Below are 18,138 nucleotides of genomic sequence, written 5' to 3'. Positions count from 1 at the left end.
ACAGGTGGGCACCACCATGCCCGACTACTTATTTTTTAATTTTTCTGTATTTTTAGTAGAGTCGGGGTTTCACCATGTTAGCCAGGCTGGTCTCGGACTCCTGACCTCAAGTGATCCACCTGCCTCAGCCTCCCAAAGTGCTGGGATTAGAGGCGTGAGCCACCGCGCCCGACTCTTCAGATTGGCTACTTCGCTTCTGCTTTTGCTAGGACTACCTTAGTCCAGGCCTTCACCATCTTCTTTCTGAATTGCTGTAACAGCTTGCCTGCTAGTCCCTTTGTCTACTCTTTTCTGCTCCAATTTGCCTGTGCCCCGCTGCTGTATGCTTTTTCATATTTCAGCACATTTTGTTAATAGAATGATCTGGGCCTAAGTCAGCAGGAAATTTATTTTCTAGCATCTAAAAATGATTTTTCATTAGGTTAGGTGTCACCTACTGGTCTGTGCCAGTAGGTGACTGGAGATTAGAAAATAATTAAGATGGGGAGCAGTAAAGTCATATCAGATACAGACTAGGTTTATAATATAGTTGACTTTTTACCATCCTTGGTAATGATGGATAAGGACAGAACTTACGAGTTCATAGTTAATCTACAAAGCTTACTGTAGCTAACAGCTTTAATCTAAACGCTCAGGCTGATACGTTTGCAGCCAGTTGTGTTTCTCTACCACTGTACAACTTCAGGTGGGGCCCAGAAGTCTCAGGTGTTAATGATCTACACACTAACCCCTCCAGCTGAGGTGGGAGTCTTTAAAAGCCACAAATGCAAAGGAATTACTGAATTCTCAGGTGGCTTTGATGAAGAAAGTCAAGTAAGTTTAGGTTAACCTGAGTCAGGAACATACACCTTGAGATGTACATTTCAGAGGGGAAGGTGGATTTTATAGAGTTGAGTTCTATATGCTTCTCTGATATAGCATTCCGGGAGGTGTATAAGTTCATATCATATGCATTTTCTTTACCAACCTGGGTTTAGATCAAAACAGTATGACGTTAGGAGGTCCCAGTGAAATATGGTAAATATCTTGCACCAGTGACCATTTGCAAGTTACCAGACATGAAAACCACACCCAATTCTTCTCTGCCACAAGAGTGTCATTGCCAGAGATACATCAGGCTCTCACACTCTTTCCTATTAAGCAATTCAAAACATTTTGACAAATGTGTCCATTTGTTTAATATATTTATCATCTGATTTACCTATCATACCACACAGCAAAGCTGTATGTTAGTTATATAGAACTCCAGTCAGATGACAAGGATGGTTAGACTCAGCATTGAAAATTCCTTCTCACTGAGAGCAAATTGGTGCAACCTCTTTGTGGTAGGTGCAAATATCAATTAAAATTTAGAATACAAATATTCTTTGACCTAACAATTCCACTTCTAGGATTTTTTTCATAAATAACAAAATCAGTCCAAGACAAAAACACACATGTGTGTAAATATTTATTTCAGCATTATCTGTAAGATGAGACACAACAGAAATATTCTTTTTTTTTTCTTTTGAGATGGAGTCTTGTTCTGTCACCCAGGCTGGAGTGCAGTGGCGTGATCTCTGCTCACTGCATCCTGGGTTCAAGCAATTCTTCTGCTGCAGCCTCTTGAATAGTTGGGATTATGGGCACCTGCCACTGCGCCTGGGTAATTTTTATATTTTTAGTACAGACGGAGTTTCACCATGTTGGCCAGGCTGGTCTCGAACTCCTGACCTCAGGTGATCCGCCTGCCTCAGCCTCCCATAGTGCTGGGATTACAGGAGTGAGCCACTGCACCTGGTCTGAAATATTCTTCAATATATGATAAATTCATATACATCCAGACCAGGTGTGGTGGATCACCTGAGGCAGGTGGATCACCTGAAATCAGGAGTTCAAGCCCAGCCTGGCCAACATGGGGAAACTCTGTCTCTACTAAAAATACAAACAACAACAACAACAAAAAAAAAGCCCTGCATGGTGGCAGGTACCTGTAATCCCAGCTACTTGGGAGGCTAAGGCAGGAGAATTGCTCGAACCTGGGAGGCAGAGGTTGCAGTGAGCCAAGATGGCTCCATTGCACTCCAGCTCTGGGCGAAAGAGTGAGACTGTCTCAAAAACAAACAAACAACAACAAAAAACTATTAATACTAAGCCTGATGCTGCCTCCTTATGCCATTTATGGACTAAAGAGCAGAGCTAGTTCCTGCTTTTCTTCCAGCAGCCATAAAGTAAGGGCTGAGCACTGGAGATTAGAAAATAAAAGATCCCACCCATGTTTCTGCAGAATTTCCAGACCAACAGTATGGTAGGGCAGACTAGGGTGTTAGGCACCAAGAGGATTCAGCTCCATACCCTTAACCTTGGGATAGTAATGTGATGAAATGTACAGGTGCACAGGGAATGTTTAATAGTTCTTAGTCTCATAGGTTTGGTACTTGGACTCTCTCAAGAGGGTAGAGAATGGCTCTGAAGCCAGAATCAGAGATTTGGTCCTGATGCTGCCGTTTACTAGCTATTTGACCATGAATAAGCTACTTTCTGGTCTCAGTGTTCTTATCTGTAAATGGGATAATTCTAGCACCTATCTCCCAAGGTTGTTGTGAAGATTAAACAAATAAGTAAAATACATACCGAGCACTTGACCAATGCTAGACATTGCTATATATTTAAAAGCTAATCTATTTCAGAAAGAGAAAACGGTCCTATTTCTGCACAGCTGTGGCTCACGCCTGTAATCCCAGCACTTTGGGCGGCCGAGGCGGGCAGATCACGAGGTCAGGAGATCAAGACCATCCTGGTCAACATGGTGAAACCCTGTCTCTACTAAAAATACAAAAACTAGCTGGGCGTGGTGGCACATACCTATAGTCCCAGCTACTTAGGAGGTTGAGGCAGGAGAATCACTCGAACCCAGGAGGCAGAGGTTGCAGTGAGCTGAGATCGCACCACTGCACTCCAGCCTGGGTGACAGAGCGAGACTGTCTCAAAAAAAAAAAAAAAAAAAGGGCTTCAGAACTCTCACTCTTCTTCCTCTCTCCAAGCCCCCTGAGGCTATGAATTAAAATAACAGACATGATCTTTGTCTCTGAAATTCTACAGAGGAGTTTTCCTAAGCAATGCTGTCTACTGCAATGCAAATTTTCTTGAACTATTCATTTTATCTCAAAATCATTTCTGAATCCCACAGTCATTAATTTCAAATCCAGACTTGCCTTTGGATGTAATTCTATGTAGCGCTTTTTTTGATTTACAAAAGTTCAGGGGCCCACCGTGACGGTGCTGGTGGTCTCTGAAAAGATCCAGCCAAGCACTCGGTCTGCGGTGCGGGAACTCCCATCTGCTGCTGCATAAATGACTCGCAGTGGAGTTTCTGGGCTAAAAGCACAGCAGTTTCCCTGCTGTGTAGGCATGATACAGGATTCCCGAACAGGAGGCTGTCGTGGGATCCTGAGCAAGCCCTCACTTGTCTGGAGCTCAGTTTCATCAGCTCTAAAACAAAGGGACTGAATTAAATGTCCTATTTTGTCCTTTCCAATTAAAAAGACTCTAAATATATAAGAACCCTGTCTCAGGAAGCTGAGTTCTTTTTTGTACTGTGCTGAAACCGCTCCCCCCGCCCACCCCAACCTCGCCACCACACACTCAAGCACACAGAACCCGTGAAATAACAGCTCCCACTTACTGAGTGCAAAGTGCCAAGGGCTTTATATACATCATTGCACTTAATCTTCACAATAAATCTGTGAGGTTGCTACTAATTTTTCAGATGCCCAGAGAAGTCAAACTGAAGGCCAAAGTAGGAGCCTTGCTGCTTCTTTGTTAGACAGGAACCTGGTCTGGATTTCTTGTATTTGTTTGTTAGAGATAGGGTCTCGTTCTGTCACCCAGGCTGGAGTGCTCACTGCAGCCTTGATTTCCTGAGCTCAAGTGATCCTCCTGCCTCAGCTTCCTGAGTACTGTAACTACAGGCCTGCACCACCTGCCCTGCTAATTTTTACTTTTTGTAGAGACAGAGTCTCGCTATGTTGTCCAGGCTGGTCTTGAATTCCTGGGCTCAAGCAATCCTCCCACCTTGGCCCCTAAAAGTGCTAGGATTACAGGCAGAAGCCACAGCACTGGGCCCTAGCCTAGATTATTAAAGTATCTTCTGGCTCTATAACACCCTGTAAATCTAGCTTCATGGTCTTCTCCAGTCTTCCAAGTCAGCTACACCAGGGGTGGGAGTCCAGGAACATGGGATTCTTCCTGACGTACAAGATGTGCAGTGGCACCATCATCCTTGGATTCTACATTTTGAATATGTTTTGTTTCAGCCATGCTGGTTTTATTAATGTAAAGCAGCACCCAAAAAGTTCTCCTGGAGCCTTTAAGAGCCTCCAGGACAAACAGAGCTTCTGTACACTTGATTCCAAACCTCCTTGCTCTCAAAATGTCAGAGCCCTCCAGAGTTTCTCTCAGGAGAGAGACTGAGCGGAGATCCCCTCCTGTGGGTTTTTGGCTTGCATCAGGCCACTGAGCAAGGCTGAACAAGAGCAGAGTGATGTGACCTCACTTTCAGGTCTGGTTTCAAAGCACACATTAAAGTTTCTGATTCTACCAGAGCCACATATTTTCTCAGTCTTCATCTTCCATCCCTGCCTTAAGCATTTCAGTCTATCCAGCCAATCTCTCTCTCTGTCTTTCTCTCTCTCACTCATACACACACATACATACACTCATACTCTCATTCATCTTGTATTTCGTAGTTCAAAATAAACATCAAAATTAAGGCTGTTCCTGTGATAAGAAAGTATATACAAAGAAGTGAGAGGCTGATTTTGTAAAACCGCCTGCATTCAGGGCTCTTTGGAACCATCCTCCTCTTTACAGGGCTGAGGGCTGCAATAAATAGAGCTCATCAGAGACTCAGACATACTCAGAATAAAAAGTGCACACATTTAATAGAGCAGCTGTGTTGGTCTGTGTTCCTGGAGGGGTGTGGGAGGAGACTGGCATTCATTCACTGCTCTGGAGAGGCTGTGCCAACAGCACAAAAAGGAGCAAGGAAGTTCCCAGTGCCATGGGCGGCACCCACCAGGCATGAGGTCCACTGACTGAACCAGTCTCCTTGCTCACCCACCGGCCACGGCCACCAACACCGTGTCCACCTGTGGGGTCTCCAGCCTCTTGGAGGCGAGATGGGGCTGTGTGGGGGATTCCTCAAAATGCTCCCACCAGAACATCCAGGAGTGACTCAATCTGGTGGGAGTCTTTGAAGTGGGAGGGGCGGGACCCATCCTGGGCAACCTGCAGCTCCTCAGGGAGAAGGACACCAAGACTTTGAGGCCATTGGAGGCCATCTCCCCACAGGAAGGAAGAGCCCAGGCCTCCATGTCCTTAAGGAAAAAAATCCTGCCATCTGGGAAAGGGAGGCACCACTTTACTTCCCATTGGGCCTTCACTTCCTGTAGGGCCTCTGAATGGTATTTAGCAAACAGAAATACAGAACACTCAGTTACATCTGAATTTCAGATAATCGGCAAATCCTGTTTCTATGTAAATATGTCCCACATACTGCATGGGGTAGATTTAAGACTAAAACATTATTTGTTATTTATCTGAAATTTAAATATAACTGGGCATCTTGTTTTTATCTAGCAATTCTCCCTTCCTTACAGTCTTCCCTCTGGCCAGGCCTTCCCAGGTGAGAGTTTATTCTGTGTGCTCTCAAGCAGAAATTTGTTCAGTTCAGATTCTCCTGGGATTCCTGGTGAAAAGGCAAAGATCTCAGGCCACATCTGTTGAATAGTATCTCTGGGGGTGCGGCCCAGAATACACATTTTATTAAGTTGTTATCTAAGTGGTTCTGATATACATTTGTATTAGTTATCTATTGCTTCTGAACAACTTACCCTAAAAAGGCTGAAAACCAGCAATATTTATCATCTTGTAGTTTATATGGGTAAGGACTTTGGGACTGACTTGGCCTGATGATCCTGGCTCGTGGTCTTTCATGGCACTGCAGTCAAGATGTTTGTCATCTCAAGCCTTCGCTGGCGCTAGGGAGTCTGCTTCCAAGCTCACCTAACTGAGCCTCAGTAGACCTCGGGGCCCGGAAACATCAGCTCCTCACCACGTGGACCTGTCTATATGTCTGCTCACAGCACGGCATCTGGCCTTTCCCAGGGTTAGAAATGAGATGGAGGCAGGGAGAAAGGGAAGGGGAGACAGGGAGAGAAAGAGAGAAGTGAGGGGTGGAGGTGAAGCACAAACACAAAAGTGAGCCCTGAAGACAAATCTACTCAAGGGAATAGGGAAGAGAATTACCCAAGAGCATGAATGGCAAGAGGTGGGAATCCTGGGGGCTGTCTTAGAGGCTCCCCACCACCATGTTCAGGTTTGGGAATTCCTGCTGTAGATGGGTCCTCGACGCACCGGAGCCAAGACCACACTGGAAACAATGGGGTCCAATGAATTTCTCTCCCTTATTTTTCCTTGCTTCCACTCCTCCTCCCTGTCCACTTTTTGGTGATCTGAGACAATAACAATGAGGAACTATAAAGAAGTAAAAAAGGAAAAGAAATCAAAATGGCAATCTTAGGAGACTAAGAGTAAATTTTAAAATGCTGGCAAATACTGTTTGGGTAGAATGAAACCATACGCAAATCCCATGCATATATAGCTGTGTCCTAAATGTCTTGTGGTTCTTGTAGAATCTCCTATAAGTACTAATGAAAACATAGAAGTAGGGTGACCAATCGTCTTAGTTTGACCAGGACTCTCCCGTGTCTGGGCAGAACAATATGTTTGGTTACCTTCATAACAAGGAGCCAATAAGTCATTGCATCAGCCACTCTGCCCCCATCTAGAGACTGAGTGGGTTGGCCTCGTGATGGAGTGGAGAGGACACGGGCTTTGAGCTACAGGCCCAGTGTGTGCCTTTAGTTGTGGCCCTAAGCTATCTCATCTAGAAAACAGGAACCATGCATCTGCTTGGTAGAGCGTAAATGATACACAGGGGAGTGCCTTGTAAATGGAGAGATGTCATCTCGATTTTAAAAAGACCCCCTCCTGTCAAGGAAGGTGAGATCAAAAATATCATCCCTTTTCACTTTTGCGACCAAGTCTGACATTTTCTCTTTTACATAGTTTGACCATGCTGACCTCCTGGAGAGGTGAACACAGCCCACAAAGGCCATATTACACTCGTTTAATTTTCATCTTAATTTGCCACTTAACCCCAAATTGATTTAGACTATTCCCTCCAGAAAATGCTCATCTCCCCAAAAGAACAGTCATCTCTATTATATCCTCAGTGACAAGTTTCCCAGAAAATCTGTACCAAGTCCTGATGTAACAGATGTGATTCATCTTTCACAGCTCTGGCAGTGTGACTCGCTCCTCCGAGAGAGAAAACTGTCCCCTGCAGCACTCTTTCCCTTGCCCTCTTCCACTGCCATTCCTCAAGGTTGGGGAGTTTTTTTGTCGTTGTTCGCGAAAAAGACAGTAATATTTAAATTCTGTTGAAGTGCTCCTCCCCTCTCTTTTTTTTTCTTCTGTGTTGTCTCATTCTGCGGAGTAAATGTGCAGGCCTGCACATTTATATGACCCAAAATGGTAATACCATTTTGGATGAACTCCTCTATTTTTCTTTGAGATGGGTCAATTGCAAGAATGGCCATAATTCTCTTCTATAATGATACTGTCCGTCATTCTTCTCCACCCACCCTTGGACTCTAAGGCACCCAACAAAGACCTTGGACTGATGATGATGTGGAGGAAAGATGATCTCAGTCTGTTCTGTTCCCTGCCACTTTGCAGCTGTATGACCTTGGACCCCTCTTGGTCTCAATGGGGAGAAAGAGATCTGGCTGTCTTATGGCAGCAGGTGTGGTTGTAAGAATGAAATAAATGAGATTAATATCAATGAAAATCCTTTCAAAACCTTAGAGTGCCATATAAATAAAAGGTGGTTAGTTTATTCATTAGAGTCCAGAGTCCTTCCATTGCCACACTTCAGATATCTGGCCAGCTGAGTATTCCATTAGAATTATTACTTGCATTGGTTACTGGGTGAGAATTTCTGCTTACTGGCCTTGGCAGGTTTACCTAATAATTTAATTAAATTATTTAAATTTAAATTACTGGAGGTAATTTAAAAACTTTCACAAATCTGCTGCCTCATGCTTTTTGTTTTATAGTTTTAACACTTAAGAGGCTAATTTTTGGCTGGTCTGAGTGCAGTGGTGTTTACAACTAATTGATCACAACCAGTTACAGATTTCTTTATTCCTTCTCCACTCCCACTGCCTCACTTGACTGGCCTTAAAAAAAAAAAAAAAAAGGCTAAATTTTGCCCCTGCACTTTGGGCACACCACCAAGACCAGTTTACAAAGTATGTCCTTTCCCTGACATTCAAGATGGTGCGATTTCAGTTTACACAGAATTTAACTTTTAGTTTTATATCATTTCTATACAGATATGGAATGTTTTTACAACCTACTTTTGCAATCAGCAGTTCTACCTCGATAAAATTGACTTTTAAAAAATGAGCTAGGCTTAGCTAATCTTAAACAAGTACCATAATTAAAGAGAAGATTATAAACACAGCTTCCCTCCCTGGTTCCTTTAGTTGCATGCAAGCTTGTAGTTAATATGAAAGGAAAACACTACCACCATGTCAAAAGAAATGAGGAGAAAAAAAAAAAAAGGTTCACCTACCAGCCTGATACCACAAGTGGACAGACTGAAAAGGAAACAAAGTGAATTGCTTCATTAACAGCATTGTTCTGAAAGAAAAAGGATGGGAGGGTTGGGTTCAAAGACTCAACCTTATCCTACAGCACTTTTTCATCTTTCCAGGGCAAGTGGTGAGTGGGAGTTAAGGTCAGTACCTTGCATAAGATCTCTCAGCCAGCTCTTGATGGAGCTGGGCAAAGATGTTGTGATGGTTAATTTTACATGTCAATTTGACTGGGTCAGAGTGCCCAGATATTTGGTCAAACATGATTGTGGGTGTTCCAGGTGAGGGTGTTTTTAGATGACATTGACATTTAAATTGGTTGACTTTCAGTAAAGCAGATGGCCCTCCATAACGTCTGGTAAGCCTCACCAATCATCTGAAGGCCTGAATGGAACAGAAGCCTAGCGTCTCCTGAGCAAGGAGTCTGCTAGCAAACAGCCTTCAGATCCCAACTGCAACATTAGCTCTTTACTGGGTCTTCAGCTGCTGGCCCACCCTGTAAATTTTGGACTGACCAGCCTCCACCACATGAGCCAATTCCTTAAAATCAGTTTCTCTCTCTCTATGCACATCCTATTGTTTCTGTTTCTTTGGAGAACCCTGACTAGCAGAGATGTAAAGCAAGAAGAACTTTACACAACAGGATAAGAGTCTGAGCCATTTCCCTCCTCCATAGTAAATTCATACACACACAGACGTGACTTTTAAGCTGAGATAGGAGCTTTGACTATTTCAAGGACATTGACTAGTGCAGTGGCTGTCAGAAGTTTGCAGCTCTGCCCCGCTGGGAGCCAAAAGGCTGGGTTGAGTCCCCTTCCCACCACTTACTGGCTGGGGGGCCCCAATTGAGTCACTTAACTTCTCTCAGCCTCGGTTTCCTCATCTGACAAAACAGAAAGCTCTTTGTAAATACCGCTATAAAGTGTCTGATATTACTTTTACTTACCATATTTCTTAAAGCAATAGTAATAGCTAATATTAGAGGACTTTATATGTGCCAGGCTTTGTGCCAAGAAGATATATTATCTCATTTAATCTGTTCAGCAACCCCATGAGGTGCATAGTACCATGTCTCTGCTTTACAAATGAAGAAACTGAGGTAGAGAGAAGTTGAGCTGCCTGCCAAGGTCACACTGCTTTGCTCTCCTTTCCCCTCCTTTTCCCTTGATCTCCCCCAGTCAGGCCACATGGCCATTTCTGAGTCACATATGCCACCCCCAATCATCCCAGCAATGGATCCTTGTCAACTTTGGCACGTTAATGTTGGGGCTTACGTCCCCTCCTTCATTCAACAGTGAAACCCTGAGGACATTAGGGTGAGTCACTTTCTCTTTCACATCTGTGTCCAAATTTAGCTACATCTCCTTCTGTTCTCCTTTCCCTCCCCACCTTCACTTCCTTCCCTCTTCCATTAGTCTTGCTGAAGAGGTGACTCTTTTTTTCTGGAATCAATCTGTCTGTGCTCAGGTTCCCATTTCTTCCCTCCAGGCTCTTCCACCCTTCACTCCATCAATTATCCACCCCCTAGTCACCTCCATTTATCTTCAACCACAACTTCCCCTCCCTGTGCACTTCTACAAGCCTCTCAACCCAGCCTCTCTCCTCTTACCTACCAAACTTTATGAAATAAGATACTACTCTTTCTCCACTCTTTTGCCCCACTCTCCATTCATGTCTACTCATTTTTGTATTCTCTGTAGAACCTAGAATTCACATTGTGGGTGCTTAAGGAAAGATAGATGAATTAATTATGGAACTGGATAATCAAATATTCCTGAGCAGTAAGTGTGAGGATGGTGCAAGATGCAAAGAAGATGTCGTTCCTGTCTTCAAGGAGGAGGCTGTGGAATTTATGAGTTAAAATAGACACACAAAAAAGTCAGTAGATCTACACTGTTAACAAACATTTAAAGTCTTTAAAATGGAGGCATCTGGAGAGAGGCCCCCGGGACTGGAGTAACAGCTTCTTGTCCCCCTACTGCTTATGTGAGTGCAGATAAAGTCATAGGTAAATCTGAATAAGGTTCAAGGACCGACCCCTGAGCCACAATTGGGGCTTATATAAAATGAATGCCCGTGGTGAGTATCTGGGATCCTCCCTTGCTGAAGATGGGCAGTGTCCCTGGAGGGAGGAAGCATCAGTGGGCAAATGGTTCGATGCCATGGACAGCTCAGAGCAGTGTGAATCAGTGTGGGGTACCCAGGGATTCCTGAGTATCTGAGTGACGGAAGTCGGAACCTGTTCCTGGCTTTCCCTGGCTGTGCACCCCATCTCTCCAGCTATAAAATGAGGGGTGATGCTCTGAAGACATGAAGTGTGAGCAGCAATCTCTGGATGATTTTCCACATTCTCTGCCCACATCTTCTGTAACCTTCAGGGCTGCGCCCCTCCAGGCGGCAGCAGCACTTCCCCCTCTGAGAAGCGTTGGCAGCTGAGAGGAAACACTGGTGGACTGTGACTGCTGAACCATCCCCTAAGGTTCAGACTTGGAGGGAGCCCTGTCCCAGGGGCCAGGCTTTGTGAGACCTTGGCACCCTGGAAGCCCAAGGCCCCAATACTGCCTGATCCTCCACAGCAGTGCTTCTCAAGGGCTGGGCTGCTTTCAATCAGGTCCTGGAGCTCCCACAGACCAAAATAGCATTTACAGCCTGCCTGGGAAGATCTACAACCCTAAATTCTTTTAGGAACAATGAAATCAGAGTATTGAGCTGAGGAGTTGTTTCATTTCATAGGTTGAAGGAATGAAAGGAAACACATTTGCAAAACCAGGTCACTCCACTATGCTCCAGTAAGAAGAGTAATAATAATTGGTATCAAATACTTGGCGTGTCCCAGGTTCTGTCCTGTAGTAGTCACTCCCTTCGGGAACTTGCTCCTCTATATAACAATGGGCAGCTGGTGCCCAGAGCACCTGCCACATGGCCTGGCCGGCCACATGCAGATAAGGAGAGATGATGACTCCTTGTTTTGGGTCATCTTCTGTGAAGAGAAAGCAGGAGGGGAGAAGATTGATAAGATCTGGTCCAGGATCAGCTAGGGCCTGAAAGGAAGCCAGCCTGGGAGACCGAGGGGAGCGGATTCAGAGTCTATCTCCACCCCCTGCCATGCAGTGGGGGCTGAGAACCCTGCTCATGCAGAGATGCAGTAGATCTGCAGACAGCTGCTGGAAGCAAAGGTAGCTGAAAGTCCAGGAGCCCCATTTATTCTTTTCAAATGTGGCACACTGCTGAGAAGGGGAAAGAAGAAATCAAGCCGTTTATCAACTGTGAGAAATACCCACAGGAACTCACATTTCCATCCAGATTTCAAGTTGACATTTGGCTCTGACATCCATCTTACTATTGGAGAATCCTGAGACCTCCATGGGTGAACATAACAAATGTCACCACCAGGCCAGGCGTGGTGGCTCATGCATGTAATCCTGGCACTTTGGGAGGCTAAGGCAGGTGAGTTACTTAAGGTCAGGGGTTTTAGACCAGCCTGGCCAACATGGCAAAACCCCAACTGTACTAAAAATACAAAAATCAATCAGGTGTGGTGCTGTGCACCTGTAATCCCAGGTACTCGGGAGGCTGAGGCACAAGAATCGCTTGAATCTAGAAGGCAGAGGTGGCAGTGAGCCGAGATCACGCCACTGCACTCCAGCCTGGGTGACAGAGGGGAAACTCTGTCTCAAAATAAATAAAAAAATTTTAAAAACCCAAATGTCACCACCACCACTATCATCATCCCTGTCTCACAGGTGAAAAAACAAACTCAGACTGAGGGACCTGCCTCAGAACTCACAGCCAGTCAGCAGCAGAGGCAGGAGCGCAGCCTTCTCCCTCTGGCTTCTGTTAGTCCAGAAAGTCCCCACCAAGTGATGCTGAGGCAAATCTTCAATCAGGAGAGGGACAGGGTGATCTGAAGGGGTCTGTGTGGCCACGCTCCTAATCATAATCAATGATTGGCATGGATTGTTTAGAAAGATGGTAGCAAAATACTCTGGGGACTCATGGACGAATCAGGGTCAAGGGAAGTGTCCTGTGGTTGGAGAAGAGTTTCTGGGGAGATTCACACACAAGCTCCTGACCAGGGGCAGCTGAACAGGCAAAACCCTGGGCTCTCTCTTTATAGAATCTCATGCTTCTTGCCAGGAACCTCAGGGGAGTGTGAAAAATGATGAGTTTTGTTTTTTGTTTGTTTTTGTTTTTTGTTGCAGAGTAACAGTCACATTTTTCAAGGCTATCTGGAAAGTTATATCCATCCTTCGGAGACACTAGTAAAAAAATAAAGTAATAGATTCCCCTCCAGCCTTTTACCAAGAATTACAAACCTACTAACAGCCTTCACCCTTTCTGTCTGTCTGTCTCTCTGTCTCACACACACACACACACCCCTACCTCTGCTCCTCTGCTCATATTTCACAGGGCTGGACACAGATCTTTATCTAACTGCATAGCTCTGAATTGCTAAGTGGCAGAATTAGCTTGGATCCTATGTTATCCCTGATCACGTTAACCAGATCAATGAAGCAGAACTTCTATCAGAATTTTTTTTTTTGAGACGGAGTGTCACTCTGTTGCCTAGGCTGGTATGCAGCAGCAAGATCTCGTCTCACTGCAACCTCCGCCTCCCGGGTTCAAGCAATTCTCCTGCTTTAACCTACCGAGTACTGGGATTACAGGCGCACGCCACCACACCTGGCTGCTTTTTGTGTTTTTACTGCAGACAGCGTTTCACCATGTTGGCCAGGCTGGTCTCGAACTCTTGACCTCAAGTGATCCACCTGCCTCTTGGCCTTTCAAAGTGCTGGGATTACATGCATGAGCACCATGCCTGGCGGGCACTTCCATCAATTTTTGAGTCTGAAGCCCTCCCAAACACAACCCCAATGTTGAACCTGGTAAGCTGGTTAACTCTCCTACGACTTAGGCCAATCATCTGTCAATCATCAAAGCTGCCTTTAAGATCAACCTAGGACTCTACCGTGGGAACGATAAGTGAATGTGGGGCAGGTATGTGTCCTGTGCTGGCCTCTCTTCACTTTCTGCCACCACACATAGGCAGTATCCAAGTGTCAGATTTTCCTGAAGGCTGGTTGACTAAAGGGAAATACAACAGAAAAGGAAAAAAAATTGCAACTCCACTCTGAAAGTGGCTTTCCCCATAATCCAAGAGAAAAGCAACAAGAAGGCACCTTCAGTTTTAAAACTTTTTTTTTTTTAAGCTAAGTTCGTGCTCTGTTACCCAGGATGGAGTGCAGTGGCGTGATCACAGCTGACTGCTGGCCCATCTCCTGGGCTCAAGTACTCCCCCCATCTTAGCCTTTCCAGTAGCTGGAACTCCAGGTACATGCCACCACGCCAGGTTAATTTTTTGAAATTTATTTTTAGTAAAGACAACGTCCCACTACATTATCCAGGCTGGTCTCAAATGATCCTCCTGCCTCGGCCTCCCAAAGTACTGGGATTACAACAAGCATGAGTTATGACACCTGGCCAGTTTTAAAACTTGCTCTGCTGGCCAGGTACAGTGGCTCATGCCTGTAATCTCGGCACTTTGGGAGGCTGAGGCAGGAGAATTGCTTGAGCCCAGGAGTTCAAGACTAGCCTGGGCAAAATAGCAAGACCTTGTTGTTTGTTTGTTTTAACAAGTTATAAAAAAGAAAAAAGACCAGGTGCGGTGGCTCACGCCTGTAATCCCAGCAATTTGGGAGGCTGAGGCAGGCGGATCACCTGAGGTTGGGAGTTCCAGACCAGCCTGACCGATGTGGAGAAACCCCACCTCTACTAAAAATACAAAATTAGCCGGGCGTAGTGGCACATGCCTGTAATCCCAGCTACTCAGGAGGCTGAGGCAGGAGAATCATTTGAACCTGGGAGGCGGAGGTTGCGGTGAGCCGAGGTTGTGCCATTGCACTCCAACCTGGGCGACAAGAGCGAAACCCCGTCTCGGAAAAAAACAAAAACAAAAAACAAAACAAAACAAAAAACACTTGCTCTCCAGATGGCAAACCTCACTGCCCAAGTAACTCTAATACACGTTGTTGCAACTCTCCCTCCACTTCTCAGGAATCCCCACATCGTGGGGGTTAGAATCAAGCCCAGAATCTACCTCCTTATGTAAGCTACTCATTTTCTCATCTCTTGAGTTACTCTCACTAAATAATGATCCCCTGATGGGGGAATGGAGAGGTGCAGGCTTGAACACTTTCTGGGTGCAAAGAAGTGGATTTCCTCTTTTGTTACATTTAAATCAAACCACTCCCACAACAGGTTTTTGTTTCCTCCCTTTTACTTTCTGGTGAGTTTCATAACGCTTACTTTTGTAGTTTGATAAGATCTCCACAGTATGATCAGCAACCAACACTATTCTAGAAAGTTTCTAAATCAACTGTTAAGATGATCTGGTGGGTATCATGGACAAAATGCAAACTGAAAAAGCAGATTACTTTCTGGGAAGGTAATGATTGAGAAGGATCTTAAGGGTAGGGTTTAATGGGCTGAAAGGTTTGAATGCTCTGCCAGTTAGGATCTGATCCACTGCAAGGGAGAGAAACCCAGCCCCAAAGCAGCAGAACAGAGTTAACTAGGTGAGGTAACTGGGAAGTCCAGGGGCTGCAGTGGCTTTAGACATAGCTGGCTTCAGAGACTCAAACAGAATCATCGGAAAAATGTTCTAATTTCTCTGTTTGCTTCTAGACTCTGCTTTCCTCTGTCTTGACTTTTACTCTTGGGCAGCTCAAAACTTACTTTGCCCTTGGCACTAGCTACTCCAGAAAAGAAGGGCCTCTTATCCAGGGGGGATCCTGGGGGTTAGCCTGGGTCAGGAAACCCAAGTCTTTCCTGAACTTGGTGGGCTACTGGGAGCAGCATGATAAAAAGTCTGGAACCCCAGGTTAGGAGTGCGCTTTGCCACCACCGCCTGCACAGATAAGTGTAGAGAGATATTGAAGGTGGGGAGACAGAGGAGTGAGGCCCAACCTGAGGTGATGGCAGTGAAGATGGAAAGTGGGGGAAGACTGAGAGAACCTATCGCAGGTAGATCAGTGTATGATACACTGATTTCATGTGAGGCAGAAGAAATTAGAAATGTTAAAAGAATGGTGATGCCATTAGTGAAACAAGAATATGAGGCAGAATTTCTACTTTTGCAGAAATTTTGCTAAGACATACTCTTGGTTGGGCAAGCAAAGGAAGACATCTGGCAGGCAGCTGAAGGGGAGAGGTCAGACTTAAGAGAGGGGTCAGAGCCAGAGGTCTAGAGAGGGGGCCTCTACAATAAGCTTGTAGTTGGAATCATGAAAATTGCAAGATCTATGTGTGTAGAGGTGAGCAGTCAAAAGACAGAGCCCCAGGGAATTGTGAGTTAAGCGACAGAGAAGGAAAAGGAACGAAGGCTGTGACTGAGGAGCAACCAGACGCTGGGCGGAGAAAGACCTACTTAAGTCAAATAGGAGGAAAGTTCCAGTATCAAAAAGAAAAAGAAATAGGCCAGGCGTCATGGCTCACGCCTGTAATCCCAGCAGTTTAGGAGGCCGAGGCGGGCGCATCACGAGCTCAGGAGATCGAGACCATCCTGGCTAACACGGTGAAACCCTGTCTCTACTAAATATACAAAAAATTAGCTGGGTGTGGTGGTGGGCACCTGTAGTCCCAGCTACTCAGGAGGCTGAGGCAGGAGAATGGCGTGAACCTGGGAGGCGGAGCTTGCAGTGAGCTGAGATCATGCCACTGCACTCCAGCCAGGGTGACAGAGCAAGACTCCATCTCAAAAAAGAAAAGAAAAGAAAGAAATAGATCCCCATGTTCAACAATATTTCCAATATTGGTTCTATACTCATATTTTCCTCATTCCTTTTCACAAGTGAACTCACAAACTAAGTCCAGTGAGCAGCTTTTGAGGCTAAAAGATTTATTGTTTTCTGAATACCAGTGGCTTCCATCCTAAGTTATATTAATTTGAGACCTGAGTTCCTTATCATTAGTAACAACATATTGATTTGGGGGTCTTCTCTCATTTTTTTAGAACAAGGACCAGGCATTAAAACAGCTGCCCAAGTACCGCGGTGCAAAGACGGCACTGCTGCAGATAGCTAAGCTGCTAAGCAGGCAGCATCATTATGTTGACTTGGGGGCAGATGTATAAAATCTAATGCTGGCAGATAAAAGGCAGGTTGGAAGTCTCAGTGTATGAAGTACAAAACTGGGAGCTATATGACCATCAACCTTTTTGAGAACTGACTGTCCCTGGAGTCAAGGCAGAAGACATTTCGAGATTTCACCTTTAAGTGTTCTGTTTTTTTCCAATTATTTCTTGAATTTTGGTACTTCCCAGGGCCTTAATCTGGGCTTTTCTCCAATCTATACATTTAGGGTGATCTATAAGACCTCAACTTGGCTGGGCGCAGCGGCTCACGTCTGTAATCCCAGCACGTTGAGAGGCCAAGGCAGGTGGATCACCTGAGGTCAGGAGTTCTAGACCAGCCTGGCCAAAATGGCAAAACGCCGTCTCTACTAAAAATACAAAAATTAGCCGGGTGTGGTGGCACACACCTGTAATCTCAGCTACTCAGGAGGGTGAGGCAGGAGAATTGCTTGAATCTGGGAGACAGAGGTTGCAGTGAGCCAAGATTGCACCACTGCACTCCAGCCTGGGCTATGGAATGAGACTCTGTCTCATCAAAAAATAAAAATAATAATAATAAAAAAGACCTCATCTTTCTCAATCCACCCTCTCTTCTGCCCCCAAACCTATATACAGTCATCCCTCAGTATCCATGGGGAATTGATTCCAGGACCCCCCAACAGATATCAAAATCCACAGATGTTCAAATCCTTTATATAAAAAAATAGTGTAGTATTTGCATATAATCTACACACATCCTCCCATATACCTTATTACTTTTTTATTGGACTGAATTTTTTTTTATCTTCAGCTTTTAAGTTCAGGGGTACATGTGCAGGATGTGCAGGTTGATTGCACAGGTAAGCGTGTGCCATGGTGTTTTGCTGTACAAATCATCCCATCACCTAGGTGTTAAGCCCAGCATCCATTAGCCATGCATTTGCCCTCCGCACCCACCCCCTACTCCCATATAGTTTAAATCATCTCTAGATTACTTGTAATACCTCATGTAATGTAAATGTTAGGGAAATAGTTGTTACACTGTCTTGTGTAGGGAATAATGACAAGAAAAACTTCATCTGTACATGTTCAGTACAGACACAACCATCCATTTTTTTTTTTTCCTGAATATTTTCAGTCTGCATTTGGTTGAAACCCATGGAACTCACATATAAAGAGGGCTGCTTGTGTTTAGCTGCCTATTACATACATGAAACCAGGGTCGCAGTGTGTGGTCACTCAGGCTGGGTACAACAAAGAGCAACATCGAAAGGGGACACCATTCACACTGTAGATATCATTATTGTTTTGAAGTTAAAACCA

At 44.9% G+C, this 18,138-nt stretch overlaps 1 protein-coding gene across 1 annotated transcript; it reads right to left on the bottom strand.

The window, feature by feature from the left end:
- Positions 1-4,887: 4,887 nt before the first annotated feature.
- LINC01599 (long intergenic non-protein coding RNA 1599) lies at positions 4,888-12,070 on the bottom strand. Its single transcript, XM_011956910.1, is given in 7 exon segments — positions 4,888-5,231; positions 6,347-6,443; positions 6,445-6,516; positions 10,843-11,066; positions 11,069-11,144; positions 11,147-11,204; positions 11,997-12,070. Coding segments are annotated over 7 exon segments (945 nt in total).
- Positions 12,071-18,138: the final 6,068 nt, after the last annotated feature.

This window comes from Colobus angolensis, unplaced genomic scaffold (assembly GCF_000951035.1).
Source record: "Colobus angolensis palliatus isolate OR3802 unplaced genomic scaffold, Cang.pa_1.0 Scaffold428, whole genome shotgun sequence".
NCBI classification, from domain to species: Eukaryota; Metazoa; Chordata; class Mammalia; order Primates; family Cercopithecidae; genus Colobus; species Colobus angolensis.
The sequence above is the reverse complement of the archived record's forward strand: the minus strand, read 5'-3'. Positions and strand labels throughout refer to the sequence as shown.